Source organism: Ylistrum balloti, unplaced genomic scaffold (genome assembly GCF_031769215.1).
Source record: "Ylistrum balloti isolate Yb309-2 unplaced genomic scaffold, AGI_CSIRO_Ybal_v1 Utg370208, whole genome shotgun sequence".
In the NCBI taxonomy this organism is placed as follows: Eukaryota; Metazoa; Mollusca; class Bivalvia; order Pectinida; family Pectinidae; genus Ylistrum; species Ylistrum balloti.
The window spans coordinates 2339703-2360948 of record NW_026782179.1 but is presented as its reverse complement, the minus strand read 5'-3'; the positions used below and the strand labels follow the sequence as shown (position 1 = coordinate 2360948).

Sequence of the window (21246 nt, the reverse complement as noted above, 5' to 3'; positions counted from 1 at the left end):
TTGGGAGGAACAGGGGCCGCCAGAGGAGCCATCTCCGCAGAGGGGAACTCCTCTTTATGGCATTTGGACGCAGCACGACCAACAGCTGTAGCTGTAGGCTTGGGTCGGAGACCCGAAGCCGACCCCTGGGAACAGGAGACCGACGGGTCCGCGCTGGAGGCGGAAGTCCTTAAGGTCTGGCAAACCTTTATAGGACCGGCCAACAAGGCCCCCGAAGTAGCAGAACATTGGGGGGATTCTGCACTGCTATAACATCTCCTAGAGGAGAGACCAACCCCTATGGGTTCCACGAGTGAAGACCCATGGGGTAAAAACCCAAACCCCTGAGGGAATGGGAACGGTCCAGCGGGCCGGGAGTGACCCCAGAACTGGCCAAGATGGCCTGCCTGAGTCTGGGGCTGGACATCCTGTCCAAAGGACCAGGATGAACCGCCACTCCCACCAGGTGGAAACCCAGACATGTACAGGCTAAGCCCGTAACTGCTGAGTAACTGTTGGTACCCAAAACCATCCGCAGGTTGGCCTGGGCGACCCAGGAATAAGTGCCCGCAGGCACCCCTACTCCCTGAGCCCGGGGGAAAGGGAGACCGGAAACCGGACTCCTGGCCTGAAGCCCCAAACCCTTGGAGGAAAACCCCCTGGGAAACCCTGCACTGGGAAATCTGGATTGGGACGGAAGTCCCAGAGCCAGAAGCCTGTGAGGGTGGGAAAACAGACCCCGCACTGACACCAGGATTAGTGAACTCAAGTGTCACTAATCCCCGTAGCCACAGACAATCCTGACAAAAAGTCTGTGGCCCCTGAACCTATACCCGAAGGCACAGTTCCGGAGTCAAAGCGGCCCCCACCAACGACGCCACCTGGCGTGCCGAGGTCCCTGAAGGAATCAGAGACCTCGACCGGAAGTCCCTTTCCGACGGTAACACCGCCGCCTATCGAGAGCTACCGGCCAATTCGACCCTTGACTGCGCCGAGTCAGGGTCGGGCTGCCCCCCCCCTACTCCAGGACGCACCTGGACAGGGGGAGCCACCCCCTGCTGAAGGGCGGAGCTCGGTGGAACGAGAGCACCCTCAGCAGGAACGCTCTGGTTCAGAACTTCAGGAGGGAGGTCTTAAAAAGCTTACTTCCCTTACCGGAAGAAGAGGACGAATCCCTCTTCCGGCGGAAAGTTAGCTGGAAAGGCATGGGAGCCTAAGCAGCAGACTCCATGTGCAAACAAAGTTCACATAGTGAGGTCTGGCTGTAATGTCGGCAAATGGGACAGGTATCATGGGGTTCCCATTATCTATAGAAATAGGAACATCCATGCGCTGACCCCCGACGTAAACCCGGCACCTTTATCCAGCATCGAAACAATAAAAAATTGTAACAATGAAAACAAGGATAAAAAGTTTTCTAACTATCAAAAAACTACGAACGAGATCATAAAACCTACCGTACGTAGCAAGATTGTACTGCAAAAAAAAGAAAACGGTCGTACAAAACGGCCGACAAAGCAGCAAGAAAACAATTTCAACTTCACGAAAATCCGAGTGACGAGACAAGTAGTCACTCACTCGAACACGCGGAGGAAAAACACGGCCGGAAACGAAGTTCTCGAACAATCAAAAAACTACGAACGAGAGCACAAAGCCTACCGTACGCAGCAAGATTGCACTGCATAAATAAAACGGCCGTACAACACGGCCGACAAAGCAGCAAGAAAACAAATTCCAACTTCACGCAAATCCGAGCAACGAGACAAGTAGTCACGCACTCGAATACGTGGAGGAAAAAACGGCCGGAAATACGGTCAAAATAAACAAATGACAATACTTAATTTCACAATATAAGTTGGGAGATGGGTTTATAGACTACTAATAGAGTAACAATATACTCAAACGACAATGGCAGTACGAAGAGAAGGAGTAAGAAAAGCACTTAGCTCAGACACCTCCGCACTCGTCGGCAGCCATAAAGGTAAGAGGAAGGGAGATCACTCTGCGTTCCTGCCGTGATGGCTCATGGATCGTAGGGAGGGCGGGATTATTTTTCTTTTGAATCTTTTGTTGTTGGGATACAAAGATGGGTGTAGGTACTGTATTTGCATACTAAAGTTATGGTAATTATTACTGAAATGAAATCAATTATTAAGAGGAAGATCCTTTATATATTTGAAATGACAACCTCTTATATGTATTCCATATAAATGGAAAAAGTAACATTACGTAAGAAGACAGACATAATTCTTGTTATTTGTAAATTTTAGAGATGGCAGTCCTGTACCAAAGGGAACATTTGGTTTTGGTGAAGGGGAGATCTGGTTAGATAATCTGGAGTGTACAGGAGAGGAAAGCATGCTGTGGGAGTGTCCAAGCAATGGCTGGGGAGTACACAACTGTAACCATGAGGAGGATGTGGGAGTCATTTGTACCAATGATGTGCCCGTGTCCACCACACCAAAACCAGGTAGGTTGTTTCATTCATTGCTTCAAAATTGATTTTAACATACACCTGAATTATTTAAATTTTTGATTCAAAATATAATTTTTATCTCACATGAAGTCTTAAAAGATAACTGTATAAAAGCTGTTAATATTTGAAAGTCCTGTCTGATACTGATTGGTGAGCAAGTCTTATTTTGTGTTAATATCATTCGTTTATTAAACCAAAATTTTGTTATGGTTCCAAATGTATGGATCATCAGCCTGCAAGTCATATTTTAAAATTCTTGATCTTATTCTTAATCGGGGATTTTGGTGATAGGTGTTTTCTGTATACCGCCAGCCAAAAGCCTGAAGCATACAAACAACCACATGATCAACAAGATCCAAACTAGATCTAGAGTAACTAAAATCAAACCCGGAAAATCCTGCTTGTAAACTTGTCTTCCATTTGACATTTTTTAAAGACATGACAAATTAATTAATTATTCTATTGGCATATGGCTTAAACAACTTGAAAATTAAAATTTAGATATGTCATTCATTTAGGTGGATAAAATGCGTGAGATACTTTATGGACACCACAAGGTCTTGCTGCCATGTTACCTAATTTTATTTTGGTTCCCTGGTCTTGTAGGAAGCAATGGAAATAAGAAAGTCAATAAGCTGTTAAGACAGTGAAATGTGACTTAATGTTGATGTATGTCCTACCAGTAGAGCAAATGCTAAGAGAAAATTGCTGTCTTGATATATATGTAGATAGTGGTTGAGATTGGTCTAATGACCTTGGCTTTTTGTTTTCACATGGATTTTTTTTGATCTGGTTATTTCTGCATTGCTCATATTCAATTATTTACATGCTTTAAACCTTAACAATGAAGATAACAAATACTACGCCCTTAAACTGGAGTTGTTGTGTAACAGACAACATAGTATACATCCTTAAACTGGAGTTGTTGTGTTACAGACAACATAACAAACACCCTTAATCTGGAGTTGTTGTGTTACAGACAACATAACAAACACCCTTAATCTGGAGTTGTTGTGTTACAGACAACATAACAAACACCCTTAATCTGGAGTTGTGTTACAGACAACATAGCAAACACCCTTAAACTGGAGTTGTTGTGTAACAGACAACATAGCAAACACCCTTAATCTGGAGTTGTTGTGTTACAGACAACATAGCAGAAACCCTGAAACTTGAGTTGTTGTGTTACAGACAACATAGCAAACACCCTTAAACTGGAGTTGTTGTGTTACAGACAACATAGCAAACATCCTTAAACTGGAGTTGTTGTGTAACAGACAACATAGCAAACACCCTTAAACTGGAGTTGTTGTGTTACAGACAACATAGCAAACGCCCTTAAACTGGAGTTGTTGTGTTACAGACAACATAGCAAACATCCTTAAACTGGAGTTGTTGTGTTACAGACAACATAGCAGAAACCCTTAAACTGTAGTTGTTATGTTACAGACATTGTGCGACTGGTAGGAGGCACTGGACCACATGAGGGACGTATCCTCATAGAACATACTGGTATCAATGGTACAGTGTGCGATGACCTGTTTGATGATGGAGATGCTCGAGTTGTGTGTAGAACTCTGGGATACATGTACAGTCAACCTTTTCTCACATCAACTCTTATCATTTCAGTTGTTTATATTTTGGAGATCTTGTTTGGCTCTGGACTGCTTTTATTTTGACTTAAGGACAAGTTGTTGTTTTACTGTACTAAAGCAGAATTCTAAATTATCAGTGAAACAGTAATAGAATGATACGTCTTTTGTTAAGCTGTTTATAATCTCTAAAAGAAATTACCGGGTCATTTGCAAAATCATCAAACTGAGTCTCTTCATTTGAAACAATTAACAACAAGCTTTCAGTCAATCTGATTTATATGTTTAATTCTATTCAGAAATGGAATGAAGATGGATACATCCAGTTATGGTCAAGGTGAGGGCGAGATTTGGCTGGATGATGTAGCTTGTACAGGGGAGGAAGACACTCTATGGGATTGCCCCGATTTAAACTGGGGTACTCACAACTGTAACCATGGTGAAGATGTTGGAGTGATGTGTACTATGGATGAAAGTCTGCCAACAAGTACCACCACTACGGCTGCACCACTCACAGGTAAGGCCATCACTCACAGGTAAAGCCACTACTCACAGGTAAAGCCACCACTCACAGGTAAGGTCATCACTCACAGGTAAGGCCACCACTCACAAGTAAGAGCACCACTCACAGGTAAGGCCATCACTCACAGGTAAAGTCATCACTCACAGTCAAGGTCATCACTCCAATGTAAGGTCATCACTCGAAGATAAGGTCATCACTCACAGGTAAGGCCACCACTCACAGGTAAGGCCACCACTCACAGGTAAGGTCATCACTCCCAGGTAAGGTCATCGCTCGCAGGTAAGGTCATCGCTCACAGTTAAGGTCATCACCCACAGTTAAGGTCATCACTCCCAGGTAAGGTCCACTCACAGGTAAGGTCATCACTCACAGGTAAGGTCATCACTCACAGGTAAGGTCATCGCTCACAGGTAAGGTCATCACTCCCAGGTAAGGCAACTACTCATAGGTAAGGTTACCACTCACAATTACCACTCACATTTGAAGTCAAAATCCCACAAGTAAGATGACCTCTTTAAGTTAAGGTTAACTCTCACACGTAAAGTCACCACTCAGAGGTAAGACTACTGTTCACAGGGAAAGTTACCAAACAGAGTTAAGGTCACCACTCACAGGTAGGACTATCACTTACAGTTAAAGTCACAGTTCACAGGTAAGAAGACCACTCACAGGTTAGGTCACTACTCACAAGTTAAGTCACAACTCACAGATAAGAATATCATTTAGAGGTAAGGTATCCGCTTACCTGTAGCCACTCATTCTGGCCTACATTTGATCTTTGACCTACATCAAAAAAAATGTGTCTAGGCCCTATCTTCACTACTTATCACAATAACTTTATACTTGGGATATGGCTTCATCTTGGTGAGATTTGTGTCATTTGGGGTTTGTAATTCAGCAAATTGTCTTGTTCCCGCTCATTTCACATGAATTTATTGTACCATGCATGTTGTACATAAAGTTACACCAGCATTTTGCTTTTGAATGAGTTACAGTTGAACTGGTGAATGGGCCAAATCCTTCTGAAGGTCGTGTAGAGATCATCAGGTCAGGAACAAGGGGGACAGTGTGTGATGATAACTGGGGTCATGAAGATGCCCGAGTTGTCTGCAGGATGCTTGGATTTGTGTAAGTGGCATCAAGCTCACTTTTTATGTTCCATGATCGAAAAATCAGATGAATATTGCTTTTTTGCTGTCTGATTTACTGTTTTCAACTTTAACCTTGTCCATATCTATTGGACAACAAGAGGTAGGGCTTCCATATTTGGCATGTGTGTTCCTTATGACAAGACCTTTAGTCATTATTAATCTCTGTTTGTTTAACACAGTATATGATATATCCACATGGTTACTATGTGATATTACATTACCTTTTAAAACCAGCCCATAGATAAGTTTCTGTAAATGTTGTTGCTTTCCTGAAAAAATGAAGTTAAAAGAGATAATGTTCTATTTTGTAATGTCTTTTAAAATAGCATCTTTCTTCCTTGATACTTGTAGTAAATCTGCAAAACATTGAATTAATTTGAAATAAACATTTTTTATTGTAATTTAAACAAACCTTATACTTCATGTATTTCTAACATGTTCATCCTCTTGTAGAGATGGACGATCTAAAGGTCAAGCTGCTTACGGCGAGGGCAGTGACCAGATCTTACTGGACGATGTGTCTTGCACAGGGGAGGAGACCAGCTTGATGGAATGTTCACATAGTGGATGGGGCATACACAACTGTGACCACTCTGAGGATGCAGGAGCAGTGTGCCTGACAGAGCCCTTCATGGAAGCATCAGTCAGCGGCAAGTCTATTAAAACATTTACATAAGCATGCATGGGCTGACAAAGAGACAAAAGCCTTTGTCAAAATAAATGAAGCTCACACAAAATTTGGAATACTTTGGCTCATCTTCATCGGTCATAACAAGCTGACTATGAACATATTTATTCTTTATTTCATATATTTTACCTGTATTACTGCAGTATTGGGTTACATTACTTTACATGTCTATACCTTTTGATTGGTTCCCATGGATACAAAGTATGATGACAAAAATTGGTTCCCATGGATACAAAGTATGATGACAGAAATTGGTTCCCATGGATACAAAGTGCCGGGGTATGATGAAAAATTGGTTCCCATGGATACAAAGAAGGATGACAGAAATATCCCATATTGATTGTTTTCTTTTTTTCATTTAAGTAGCAATTTGATAGATAAAAAATGTCAATTTCTTTATGTTAAAACAATCAGATATTGCCATCGGCCTATTGGGTGGAGCCAATGAGAATGAAGGAGTGGTCCAGTTGGTCAGTGGTGGTGTTGCGGGTGGTTTATGTAACTACCAGTCTCGCTACAGTGATGAACAGGCTTCACTTGTGTGTAAATCCTTAGGCTTCAGGTAGGTTTTATAACAGTAGATGTTCTCATGATATAATCATGTATGTTCTCTCCAGTAGCATGGTAAAATGTTTATATAATGACACAATCTAACATAAAACATGTGCCTGGCAGGAGGGGAGTACTGATGACCAATACTCCAACATCCAGTCTGACCAGAGCATGGCCCTACACTGTGTCCTGTCCCCCAACCAGTACAGTACTGACCAACTGTAGCCTTGAGGAGAATCTGGATGCTGATGACTGCCCACCATCCAGCTATGTGGCAGTGTCTTGTACGTCTGAGATTGATCCATCCACTGGTAAGATGTCTCAAGTCTAACTTAGGCACTTTGCATGTTACTCAGAATGATTATAATCTATAGTTTTATCTCTTCCTTGTGTGTTCAGCCAAATATGGTAGGGAGACATGATATGAAAACTGAAGCTAATTGTTAACTTGCATTCGCAAATTTGTGCATTAGATATATAAGAGAAAAAGTTTGAGTGATTGTATAAAAAGGATTCTCTTGGCATGTGTTCTTATGATTTTTTTTCTTGTGTTTACATTTGATACTGTTATGTAAAGGTCAGATTTGAGGTCATCCATTGAAATAGAAGTGTCGACTGACTTCTTGCAGTACTTGTAGTCAGAATGAAATTAGTAAATGTTCTTGTAGTAAAGTAAGTATGAAACAGGAACTGTCTTTAAAGTTAGGATATCAGTAAATCTAGACTACCATTTTACAAGTAAAAATTATGAATGGGTTCATTTTTTATTTGGCACAATTCAGATTAATTTTTGACGAATTAGGATTGATCTGGTAGATTGTTTCTATATCTGTAAAAGATGACGTGACATTATGCTGACAACTAATTTGATAGGTATGAGCAACACGGGATTTTTTGTGAATCAGGACTAAAGCTGCTTCATCTTTTTTCAATACAGCACATCACACACAGGTAGTATGTGTTGATGATGCTGTGACACTAAGCTGTGCTGGGGGGCTGGAGATTGTGGATGCCACCTATGGCCGAAAAGATCGACAGACATGTCCCAGTGAGAGCATGAGAAGGAGACGCTGTAACGTGGCTGGCGTATTTGACATAATACATTACATCTGTAATGGTCAACAGAAGTGTAACATTCAGGATATACAAAGGATGTTCTCTGATTTGGTCGACCCCTGTGAAGATACCACCAAGTACCTAACTGTTCGATACAACTGTGGTAGGTTTGTGTGATGAGATTCTTTAGAGCGTTAACATATATTTGTGTTTGTTTTTATCTGAATTGGCAGCAATCTCATATGTTATAGCAGTTTATTGACAGTGTAATAGATGACACATTTTGTGAAAGTGAAAAAGTTTGGACATCGGAGAGGGGGTGGGAAATCTGAGAACATAGGATGTTATGCATTGTTTTACAGATTATTGTCTTAGTGACTATCTTATTTTAGAAAGATATGCTTTAAATGTATAAATGTAATATTTATTTGATGGCAGCTGTGGATATCGAGTTGGTGGATGGAAATGTTCCCGGTGAAGGTCGTGTGGAGGTCATATTAGATGGTCAACAAAGAGGGACAGTCTGTGATGACAGGTGGTCAGATGAGGATGCCGATGTTGTGTGTAGAATGTTGGGCTATGATAGGTAAAGATAACAGCACAGGCAAAAATTTGCTATAGGAGCCAGAAGTGGTAAACACAAGCTAAAACAAGTAAACCTTGTGACTATAAACCTGTGTGGTAAAGACTAGTGCAGGTAAAACTTGTGACTATAAACCTGTGTGGGAAAGACTAGTGCAGGTAAAGCTTGTGACTATATACATGTGTGGGAAAGACTAGTGCAGGTAAAACTTGTGACTATAAACCTGTGTGGGAAAGACTAGTGCAGGTAAAGCTTGTGACTATATACCGTAAAAACCCATGTAATGTCCGCACTTTTTTTCACCGAAAATCAATCCAAAAAAGGGGGTGCGGACATTACAGAGATATAGAGGAAATGACACTTTTTTCCTTCCGACAATTCATATCATATCTCCTTGAATTGTGTTCTTAAAAGCCAAGCATACCTGATATTATCGTTCTATGGTTTTTCTATGATGTTTCCTCAACCAAACATGATTATTTATGATTATTTATTATAGTTTCCATGGTTAATTCCTTCCAATTTCTCGTTACAGGTTCGTATTGTGTCGTCCTTCGTAATAGGAAGCCATTTTGTTTGACTTTGTCACATGTAAAGTTAGAGTTATTCCCCTTCCCCCATTGAAAAAGCATACCCATGAGCATATACAAAATAACACAACATTTTCATTCTACATTTTATTTACAAAATAACAATAAATAACATGTACAAGAATATTACATAAAATAAATAATCAGACGTTTTATTGATTATGGATCGTTTATCAGAAAGTCTTAATACATAGCAGGCCGGTTTAATAGCGTTTCTCGAAACCCCAGAAGTCGTCGTCGTCACTGTGGAAGAACTCCTCGAGGTGAGGAGACGACCCAAGCTGTTTATAACGCTACTGGGCTAACCCTTATCAAAACACCAATGTGAGGACTTGTCATACTGGTAAGCTTACTGTACCATTATGGAGAATAACTGTTGTTATAAACAATTAAGTGAATTCTTGAATGGTACCTGTAAGTTATACACAATGCGACATGCTCTCGGCCATTACGACATTAGCGTACGTGTGAAATCGGCAGCTTCAATTTGCATTTTTTACCCGCGGACATTACATGGAAGGTGGGTTTTTTCCCCAGATTTTTGTGTCAAAAAAGGGGTGCGGACATTACACAGATGCGGACATTACGTGGGTTTTTACGGTACATGTGTGGGAAAGACTAGTGCAGGTAAAGCTTGTGACTATATACATGTGTGGGAAAGACTAGTGCAGGTAAAGCTTGTGACTATAAACCTGTGTGGGAAAGACTAGTGCAGGTAAAGCTTGTGACTATAAACCTGTGTGGGAAAGACTAGTGCAGGTAAAGCTTGTGACTATATACATGTGTGGTAAAGACTTGTGCAGGTAAAGCTTGTGACTATATACATGTGTGGGAAAGACTAGTGCAGGTAAAGCTTGTGACTATATACATGTGTGGGAAAGACTAGTGCAGGTAAAGCTTGTGACTATAAACCTGTGTGGGAAAGACTAGTGCAGGTAAAGCTTGTGACTATAAACCTGTGTGGTAAAGACTAGTGCAGGTAAAGCTTGTGACTATATACATGTGTGGGAAAGACTAGTGCAGGTAAAGCTTGTGACTATAAACCTGTGTGGTAAAGACTAGTGCAGGTAAAGCTTGTGACTATATACATGTGTGGGAAAGACTAGTGCAGGTAAAGCTTGTGACATGACACAGGTGTTGTAAACACAACATAGTGCAGGTAAAGCTTGTGACATGACACAGGTGTTGTAAACACAACATAGTGCCGGTAAAAATTGTGACTAAAGATAGGTGTTGTAAATGCAAAGCAGTATAAGTAAACCATTAGACTGAAGACAGATACAAACTGGTACCTATGTACAAGAAAACCTAGATATTGGAGGAAGGACAGGTGTGGTTAATACAGACTAGTACAGGTAAACCTTGTGACTGGAGACAGGTGTGGTTAATACAGACTAGTACAGGTAAACCTTGTGACTGGAGACAGGTGTGGTTAATACAGACTAGTACAGGTAAACCTTGTGATTGGAGACACATATGGTTCATACAGACTAGTACAGGTAAACCTTGTGACTGGAGACAGGTGTGGTTAATACAGACTAGTACAGGTAAACCTTGTGACTGGAGACAGGTGTGGTTAATACAGACTAGTACAGGTATAACCTTGTGACTGGAGACACATGTGGTTAATACAGACTAGTACAGGTAAACCTTGTGACTGGAGACAGGTGTGGTTAATACAGACTAGTACAGGTAAACCTTGTGACTGGAGACAGGTGTGGTTAATACAGACTAGTACAGGTAAACCTTGTGACTGGAGACAGGTGTGGTTAATACAGACTAGTACAGGTAAACCTTGTGACTGGAGACAGGTGTGGTTAATACAGACTAGTACAGGTAAACCTTGTGACTGGAGACAGGTGTGGTTAATACAGACTAGTACAGGTAAACCTTGTGACTGGAGACAGGTGTGGTTAATACAGACTAGTACAGGTAAACCTTGTGACTGGAGACACGTGTGGTTCATACAGACTAGTACAGGTAAACCTTGTGACTGGAGACAGGTGCGGTTAATACAGACTAGTATAGGTAAACCTTGTGATTGGAGACAGGTGTGATTCATACAGACTAGTACAGGTAAACCTTGTGACTGGAGACAGGTGTGATTCATACAGACTAGTACAGGTAAACCTTGTGATTGGAGACAGGTGTGGTTAATACAGACTAGTACAAGTAAACCTTGTGATTGGAGACAGGTGTGGTTAATACAGACTAGTACAGGTAAACCTTGTGACTGGAGACAGGTGTGGTTAATACAGACTAATACAGGTATAACCTTGTGACTGGAGACACATGTGGTTAATACAGACTAGTACAGGTAAACCTTGTGACTGGAGACAGATGTGGTTAATACAGACTAGTACAGGTAAACCTTGTTACTAAAGACAGTTATTGTAAAATGCCTCACTATGAAAGCAACTAATCAATATTTTAGCTTTGATTAGGTTATTCAGTGCATACATGTGATTTGTTTTCAGATGCCAGCCAGAAGGACAAGTAAACTTGTACTCTGGCAAGATGTTTGCTGTTTACCCCTTTAACATCCAGCATCAACTTTTCCCTTTTTAGATCTTCTCACTAGCCAAAAGACACAGGGTACTGGTATTGGACCTGTAGCATGGTGGGATGAATGGCAAACAGACTTTTTCAAATGAATGACCTTGACATTTTTTTTAAAAGTCTCACGGGTAAAATCTGTTAAATTCTTCAAACAACTTATTCTCATAACCAAAAGGCTCAATGTACTGATATTAGACCTGTAGCACGCTAGGATGAAGGACTATAGAGTCTTTTGGTTATGAGAATAAGTTGTTTGAAGAATTTAAGCGGACTTTTGACTCTTTTTTTTCAAGATAACAAATATCAAATTCTACAGTCTTCTTCTCAAAGGTCAAAGGCACTGACATTGGGCTTGTAGCATGCTGAGATGATTGACTACCAAGTTAGTTCGGATATCCTTGACCCATTTTAAGGTGAAAAGATAAAACTTATTTGAAACGTCTTGTTCTTCTTTTCAAATGTTCGTGGTCATAAATTATGCTATTTTTTATTAGCATGCTTGGGGTATGGGCTCTCAAGTTTGCAGAAATTTAACAAATAAGAAAGTCGTCTTTTTAAAGCTGCAGAACAGGTGAGTTATTCATGTCCTGAAACTCTTGTTTCATTAAAAAACTCAGTATAATAATGTTCATATTGACAGTGGCGGTGTCGCTTTAGGACAGGCCCATTTTGGGCGGGGTGCCAGTGATATCCCCATCCTGCTTGATGAAGTGAGATGTGATGGCACAGAGACTTCTATCTTGAGCTGTACTCATAGCAATTCCCATGATTGCGGTCACCATGAGGATGCAGGAGTTAGATGTGTCACGGAACCAAAACCCAATCCAGATGGAGATGATGATGATGATGACAGTGATGGAGACACCGTGGATAGCTACATCTTTCCAGGTAACATGTGTAACATATCATGATATGATCATAGGTTGAGAACCTTTTCTTCTTAGAGCAAATATTTCCTTCTTGAATGCTTACAAGTATTCTTCCTCCAACTTTCCCTTTTTTTATTATCAGATATATTAGATGAGATGTTTTCTTCATTATACCTGTTAACTGGTTATTTTTTACTTCTTAATTTTCTGTTGTGTATTTTTTTGTGGACCAGACCTTATTATTTCAAGTAATTGTGTAGTTGACTCTGATCCAGTAGTAGATATTAAAAAAAGTAAAACTTCATTTTTTTTGTTCAGGTTGTGGTAAGCGCCCATTAGAGGACATTATCAATGCTCGCAAGAAACGAGAAACTGATGATGACACAGTGAAAGTTTTAGGGGAGCCACCACGTGTAGAAAAGATTATTGGTGGAAACAATGCTGAGTATGGCATGTTTCCTTGGCAGGTGGGAGTTAGGCTAATTAACTATGTGGACAGCTGGGACAACACCAAGTACCATCAACATTGGTGTGGGGCAACCATTGTAAGTGAGTACTGGGTCGTCAGTGCTGCACACTGTTTTTATGGGTAAGTTGTGAAGTGATAATGGTACTAACAGCTTCAATAGATTAATAGAGAACTAATTCTACTATACATATAGCTATGATTGCAAACTGAGACTTTTCCAATTTCCACACAGCTTTGTTTGTACATTGTAAATTGATTTTATGTTCCACAGCTTTGAGGGTAGTTGTAATTTGATCACATTACAAACAGCTTTGAGGAAAAGTTTTCAGTTAATCAGACTACATACAGCCTTGAGAGTAAGTGTTCATTTGATCAGACGCCACATAGTCTTGAGAGTAAGTTTTCAGGTGATCAGATGTTACACAGTCTTGAAAGTAAGTTTTCAGTTCATCAGACGTCACACAGTCTTGAGAGTAAGTTTTCAGTTCATCAGACGTCACATAGTCTTGAGAGTAAGTTTTCAGTTCATCAGATGTCACACAGTCTTGAAGATAAGTTTTCATTTGATCAGATGTTACACAGTCTTGAAAGTAAGTTTTCAGTTCATCAGACGTCACACAGTCTTGAGAGTAAGTTTTCAGTTCATCAGACGTCACACAGTCTTGAGAGTAAGTTTTCAGTTGATCAGATGTCACACAGTCTTGAGGATAAGTTTTCATTTGATCAGACGTCACACAGTCTTGAGAGTAAGTTTTCAGTTGATCAGACGTCACACAGTCTTGAGAGTAAGTTTTCAGTTGATCAGACATCACACAATCTTGAGGATAAGTTTTCAGTTCATCAGACATCACACAGTCTTGAGGGTAAGGTTTCAGTTGATCAGACGTCACATAGTCTTGAGGGTAAGTTTTCAGTTGATCAGATTAAGTGGGGCTACAGTGGTCAAGTGGTTAAGGTGTCTGATTGTCTTTATCACTTACTCATCACCCCTGGGTTGTGTTTTCATGGCCAACTTGGGGAAGTTGTCAGAAATTGACCACAGGTCGGTGGTATTTTTCCGGAAACTCTGGCATTCCTTCACTATCCAAGCCTGGTTCGTCCTTAAATTACCTGATCTGTTAATAGGGTGTAAAGCAATAATTAACAAAATGATCAGACAACATGCAGCCATAAGGGTAAGTTTTCAGTTGATGTTGGTGTGACGTTTGTTTTCATTGTATCATTGCAGTAATTGAAAAGTACTGAGTGGTTACTAACTGTATTTCATGTACATTTCTCACATACATACCTTGTGTAATAACACCAATTGAATCATTTTTTTGTTATGACAAAAGCTTATATGTCCTAGTTTTGTTTCCAGTATGACGTCAAAGCTTCAAATACATTATGACAACACAATATCGCCTATATTGATTTTGCATTGGTCTTTAAAGTGATGTTCCAAATGTTTGTAAAAGTATGGGATGAAGAGATCCTTACTTGAGGCTTGGTAAAAGGAAGAATTTTAAGACTCTTTTCTCAAATATATATATGAAATGAAACTCATCAAAGATCCATTTTATGTGAATATTATGTAAGTTACAATATGTATGATCCGTACTACAGCAAAACCAAGTCTGACTTTCTACTGAGGGTAGGTGACCTAAACAACAAGTCACCAGATGACCACGAGGAAGAATTTGAAATAGAAACTTTGCTCCTGCATGAATCTTATAATGGTAAGTTGTAGGAAAGAAACCCTGGAATTTACTAGAAAAATGTTGTGGACTGATACTGCACAAATAAAGCAAATCAAGTTTAAATGTAGGAATGAACTGATGAAAATCTGTCACTACTATATGCATTCCCATTTAAAATGATACTTTCATGGAATTTCTGGGACATTTTAATAAATTTTGCACTAATTTGCATGTTAAAGTTGGAAGGGTGTATTCTGTAATTATTTCATGTAGCAAAAATCTTTTAAAGTCCTCTTCTTATTTCAGATGTCACATACAACTATGACATTGCTCTTCTGAAGGTGAAACAGAAGAATGGTCATGGATTTGTTTTCAATAACTACATCCAACCTGCCTGTCTTCCAACTAGCAACACAGCTTATACAACTGGCAAGAGTTGTCTTATCTCAGGCTGGGGCACAACAGAGCTAGGTAGGGTCACCACTTTGAACAACACAGAGCCTACATACAGTGTCTTATCTCAGGCTGGGGTAGAACAGAGCTGTTTAGGGTCATCACATTGTACATCGTAAAACATGCATGTAGTGTCTTATCTCAAGCTGGGATAGAACAGAGCTATTTAGGGTCATCACTTTGTACAACACAGAGCCTACATACAGTGTCTTATCTCAGGCTGGGGTAGAACAGAGCTATTTAGGGTCACCACTTTGAACAACACAGAGCCTACATACAGTGTCTTATCTCAGGCTGGGGTAGAACAGAGCTGTTTAGGGTCATCACATTGTACATCGTAAAACATGCATGTAGTGTCTTATCTCAGGCTGGGATAGAACAGAGCTTTTAGGGTCACCACTTTGAACAACACAGAGCCTACATACAGTGTCTTATCTCAGGCTGGGGTAGAACAGAGCTGTTTAGGGTCATCACATTGTACATCGTAAAACATGCATGTAGTGTCTTATCTCAGGCTGGGATAGAACAGAGCTTTTTAGGGTCATCACTTTGTACAACACGGAGCATAAGTATGGTGTCTTATCTCAGTCTGGGGTAGAACAGAGCTAGTTAGGATCATCACTTTGTACATCGTAGAACATGCATGTGGTGCCTTATCTCAGGCTGGGGTAGAACAGAGCTATTTAGGGTCATCACTTTGAATGACACAAAACATACATATGGTGCCTTATCTCATGATGAGGTAGAACAGAGCTAGTTAGGATCATCACTTTGTACAACACAAAACATACATATGGTGCCTTATCTCATGCTGGGGTAGAACAGAGCTGTTTAGGGTCATCACTTTATACAACACAAAACATACATATGGTATGTTATCTCAGGCTGGGGTAGAACAGAGCTATTTAGGGTCATCACTTTGTACATTGTAGAACATGCATGTAGTGTCTTATCTCAGGCTGGGGTAGAACAGAGCTAGTTAGGATCATCACTTTGTACAACACAAAACATACATATGGTGTCTTATCTCAGGCTGGGGTAGAACAGAACTGTTTAGGGTCATCACTTTGTACATTGTAGAACATGCATGTAGTGTCTTATCTCGGGCTGGGGTACAACAGAGCTAGTTAGGGTCATCACTTTGTACATCACAAAGCATACATATGGTGTGTTATCTCAGGCTGGGGAAGAACAGAGCTAGTTAGGATCATCACTTTGTACAACACAAAACATACATATGGTGTCTTATCTCAGGCTGGGGTAGAACAGAACTGTTTAGGGTCATCACTTTGTACATTGTAGAACATGCATGTAGTGTCTTATCTCGGGCTGGGGTACAACAGAGCTATTTAGGGTCATCACTTTGTACATCACAGAACGTACATATGGTGTCTTATCTTGACTGGGGCAAAACAGAGCTGGGGTATTAATTTGACTTGATGTTTTCTGTATTTGTGTCATTAAGTTCAGTTCTTGATGAAATCACTTGATGGTCAATTTCGGTGGGAAATGAATTGTACCCAAAATACTTGTATCTTCATATGTTGGATTCTTCAATGTTGGTTTATTTTAGTGATTGATGAGATGTGATATTTCACACTTTAGGTACACCTCACATGCTGAAACAGGCTGTGGCTCCTCTGATTAGTCGAGCCCAATGCACACTGCTATACAGCAAATCTCAGATCACTACGGCCATGTTGTGTGCTGGCCTGGTTGCTGGTGGTGTTGACACATGTCAAGGAGACAGTGGAGGGCCACTTGTGTGTGAGGAAAGTGCAGGTAAGGCAGGCTATCCAATTCTAATACCTCCAGTTGTTTATTTAAATGTCATATCTTTATTTTCCAAAATCTATGAAATACACATGGATAAAATTAAACTTCAGGCAGACCCAATATCGTGTGATTGGTTACTAAGAACATTTGACTTCTCTATAAAGTCAATTACCCGGTATATAACTACGTATACCGTATCTAATCAGTCAGTCAGCAGTCTGCTTTCTGTGATGATTTTTTTTCACCATATTAATCTGTTAAAAACCTCTGTGGTCCTCTTAAAAAGCTATGACTCCAAGTCAGGGTAGGGCTTATTGCAGGACAGTGATGTAACATCTGTTTGTAATGATGATTAAGTTGAACAACAACAGATGTGAATTGGCTTATTTGCAGACTTTTGACTTATTGCTAGATAAATAAGTCAATATGTCAGTGAGGTGGTCTACTTTTCATGCTGAAGGCCATATGTTGTTAACTTAGTCCATAATTCTCTCAGAATGAAATTCCTGCTCATTGACTCTTTAGCAGGTACAAATAAGAATTGTACTTGTATTATCCTTCCTGATTAGGCTATGACTATTTGATTTTTTTTCCATATTTATGCCCATTTAACTCAAAAGAATCTTGATTAGAATTTTCCCAAACAATAGGATCAATGGAGCCACACCTTACTATAATGGGAAGTAGAAATAAAACATTAGAAATAATCATAATAATTGCATGCAGAATTATGTGTGATTTCAGATTCTTTACTATAGATCCTGCAGGCAGGACTTTAATTTTATATCATGAGTCATGAGTACACCTTTTCACAAAGCTATTAACACTAACGGGTTTGCAACGTCTCCTTATTTACTAACACTTGTGTCTTGCTGATACCTCTAGTTTCAACAAATCAGTAATGGGGATCTGTAATCTTCACTAACTCAGTGAGAGTATGCTTTATTTTTCAGTTCAGTCAGTGAGGCTTATTTTCAAATTAAGTCACTCAATGTGAATTCTTCAATAAGCATGGGGTGATATCTGCTTTCTAAAATAATTCTTTGAAGATATTTGCTTTTTCCAATTAGTCTGGGAGATATTAGCTCTATTCAATAAGTCTGGGAGGATGTCGGTTTTCTCCAATAATTCTGGGAGAATGTCTGTTTTGATGAAGAGGGTTTAACATAAGTTTTCAGTCATATTAGATTGTTTAACTGAGTCTTAGAAATTATGTTTATTTTATGGAGCCTCTGAAAACATCTCATTGATGTACGATTTAATAGATGAAAATGTGTCAATGATAAGAATGCCTTGGAATGTTATTCTGTGCCAATGATGTGTCTTATTCTGTCCACAGGAGTTTACACTCTGTATGGAGCCACATCTTGGGGAGCAGGATGTGGACAGGCCAATGCCCCTGGTGTCTACACTCATATCAAAACCATTTTACCATGGATACGGGATCAGCTTAAAACACACAGCTAACATCTTATCAGAATTCCATACAGCCGAAGATTAATTCGAATCATCAGTGGACTTCTTACAATATTGCATAATTAAAATTGCAGCTAATTTTCTTTTTCCAATGTATTATGTTCTGATGCTAAATGTTTTTTATGATAATTTGAATGAACCAGAGGTTCTGAGTTTGATTCTGGTGATTGTTTGAAATAAACAATGAGCTCTATTACAGTAACCATATAGTCTGAATAACTGAAGAGTGCATGGGAGATTTGGAAAATAGAAAGATAACAAAATACCAGTACACAAGAAAACAGGGCTTTGAAATTATTCCAAATTAAAATTTGTGTATATATATATATAAAACATAGTAAGTGGTGAATTAAGTTGATATAATTAACACCTGAAGATGGTGTTTATAACTTAAATATTGTTTAGCTTTAATTACATCTTTATGGGCTAATCATATGTTGTGTAAACGGTATGGATTGGGTTGGGTCCGGTTGTTTGTGTTTTTTTTTTTTATTCTATTTTTTTTTTTTTTTTTTTGCTTTTGTGGTTCAACTATTGCAGTATTCACCAAAATGCTTAAAACAGAAGGAAATCCTGAAAACTTCTGGAAAGGGACTTTGATTCCTCTTTTTCATTTAATTCTAAGGTATCAAGTTTTTCTTTTTTTTCCTTTCATTTTATGCTAAATATTAGTAATAAAAGCATTTCCTGTAAAAGTGTTCAGGAAATTATTCTTATACTAGAGTACACTCTTCATAATGCTCTGACTTTTCATAATGCTCTGACTGTACATATGCTCTGACTGTTCATAATGATGCTCTGACTGTTCATAAGGCTCTGACTGTTCATAATGCTCTGACATCAACAGGTACTTTTTGATTACATTATTGTACAGTTACACTTGTGAATAGGAATTTGTCTTGTATACATAGCTATTGGGATAGATAGAACATTACTGAAGTTGAGTTTGGGCGATTAGTAGAATGTTACAATTGGGATAAATAGAACATTACTGAAGTTGAGTTTGGGCGATTAGTAGAATGTTACAATACCTTAAGGTCAGAGACATTCAAAGTTTTCAAATTTCTTCCCACAACAATAGACCTAATGATTTTTTTTTTTTTTTTTTTATCAAATCCTAATTTTTTTACTAACCCCAAAAGAATATTGCATGAAAATTTGGTGTAGGAGGATGTTGTATTTTACAAATGAATACAATTATGAAATGCTATTAAGGAAGAAAAAATAAAACATTTTAGACTGTTTTCAAATTTAGGAATGTGCTGTACAATAATCTATTAATAAATTTTCATTTGATATTTCTGCTTTGTGTTACTTTTTCTTTTATTTATGACAGAATTATCTTTGTTAACAAAACAGCCAGGCAGTAAAAATTATTAGATGAAAATTTCAAGAGAACAATGTATCTATTTCCTGATAAAAAAAAAACAAAACAATATTGTTGTGACATCACACTGAAATGTTACAATCTGAACATTGCAGCATGACACCCACCATAACAAATTACACTTAACAAACATGGGTGAAAACAGCTATCCTAACAAGACTTTGGAACTATGGTAACCAAATATGAGTGAAAACAGCTGTTCTAACTTGGCTATAAAACTACAGTAGCCAAACATGGGTGAAAAACTGCTCTTCTAACAAGACTTCAAATCCATGGTAACCAAATATGAGTGGAAAACTGCTATTATTACAATGCTTTAAAACAATGGTAATCCAATATGGGTGAAAAACAGTGCTGTTGTAACAAGGCTTCAAACAATGGTAACCAAACATAAGTAGAAGACTATGTTATTGTAACAATGGTAACCAAACATGAGTAGAAGACTATGTTATTGTAACAATGGTAACCAAACATGAGTAGAAGACTATGTTATTGTAACAATGGTAACCAAACATGAGTAGAAAACCGTGTTATTGTAACAATGGTAACCAAACATGAGTAGAAGACTGTGTTATTGTAACAATGGTAACCAAACATGAGTAGAAGACTGTGTTATTGTAACAATGGTAACCAAACATGAGTAGAAGACTGTGTTATTGTAACAATGGTAACCAAACATGAGTAGAAGACTGTGTTATTGTAACAATGGTAACCAAACATGAGTAGAAGACTATGTTATTGTAACAATGGTAACCAAACATGAGTAGAAGACTGTGTTATTGTAACAATGGTAACCAAACATGAGTAGAAGACTTTGTTATTGTAACAATGGTAACCAAACATGAGTAGAATATCGTGCCCTTGTAACAAGGTTATAAAACAATGGTAACCAAACATGAGTAGAAAACCGTGCTGTCATAACAAGGCTATAAAACAAAGGTAACCAAACATGAGTAGGAAATAGTGCTCTTGTAATAAGGGTATAAAACAATGGTTATCAAACACTGATGAAAACTCCACCATTTTTACAAGACTAACATGACCCATAAGAAATATTACAATTTTCCTGAATCTTTCTACTAATAACCTTGTATCCTTTAGTCAAATGCATTACTCAACAAAACATTGTGATCAATTTTATTACATATTTTTATTACAGTTTGAATATCAACTCATTAGAAAGAAACCATTTCACCTTAATTATTGACCTAGTGACTTTAGTAACATAATCTCTCATTTGATTCTGATCAACTTTGCTTCATAATATCAGAAAATATTGACCGCTTTAAAAAAATGACATTGTGACCTTTACCTTTGATATATTGATTCCTTATTGATCAACTTTGATTTGCAATATCCTAATGCAAAAATTTTCAATCAAAAATCAA

General features: G+C 38.7%; 1 protein-coding gene across 1 annotated transcript; it reads left to right on the top strand.

Annotated features, from left to right (window-relative positions):
• Positions 1-2249: 2249 nt before the first annotated feature.
• LOC132551656 (neurotrypsin-like) lies at positions 2250-19773 on the top strand (the record flags this gene model as incomplete). The annotated part of the gene is made up of 15 exons (XM_060215831.1): positions 2250-2449; positions 3905-4043; positions 4347-4564; positions 5566-5698; positions 6175-6371; positions 6824-6971; positions 7085-7272; positions 7899-8180; positions 8456-8603; positions 12390-12637; positions 12937-13207; positions 14693-14805; positions 15073-15237; positions 16825-17001; positions 18335-19773. Coding segments are annotated over 15 exons (2755 nt in total), but the record flags the coding sequence as incomplete, so codon positions are not given.
• Positions 19774-21246: the final 1473 nt, after the last annotated feature.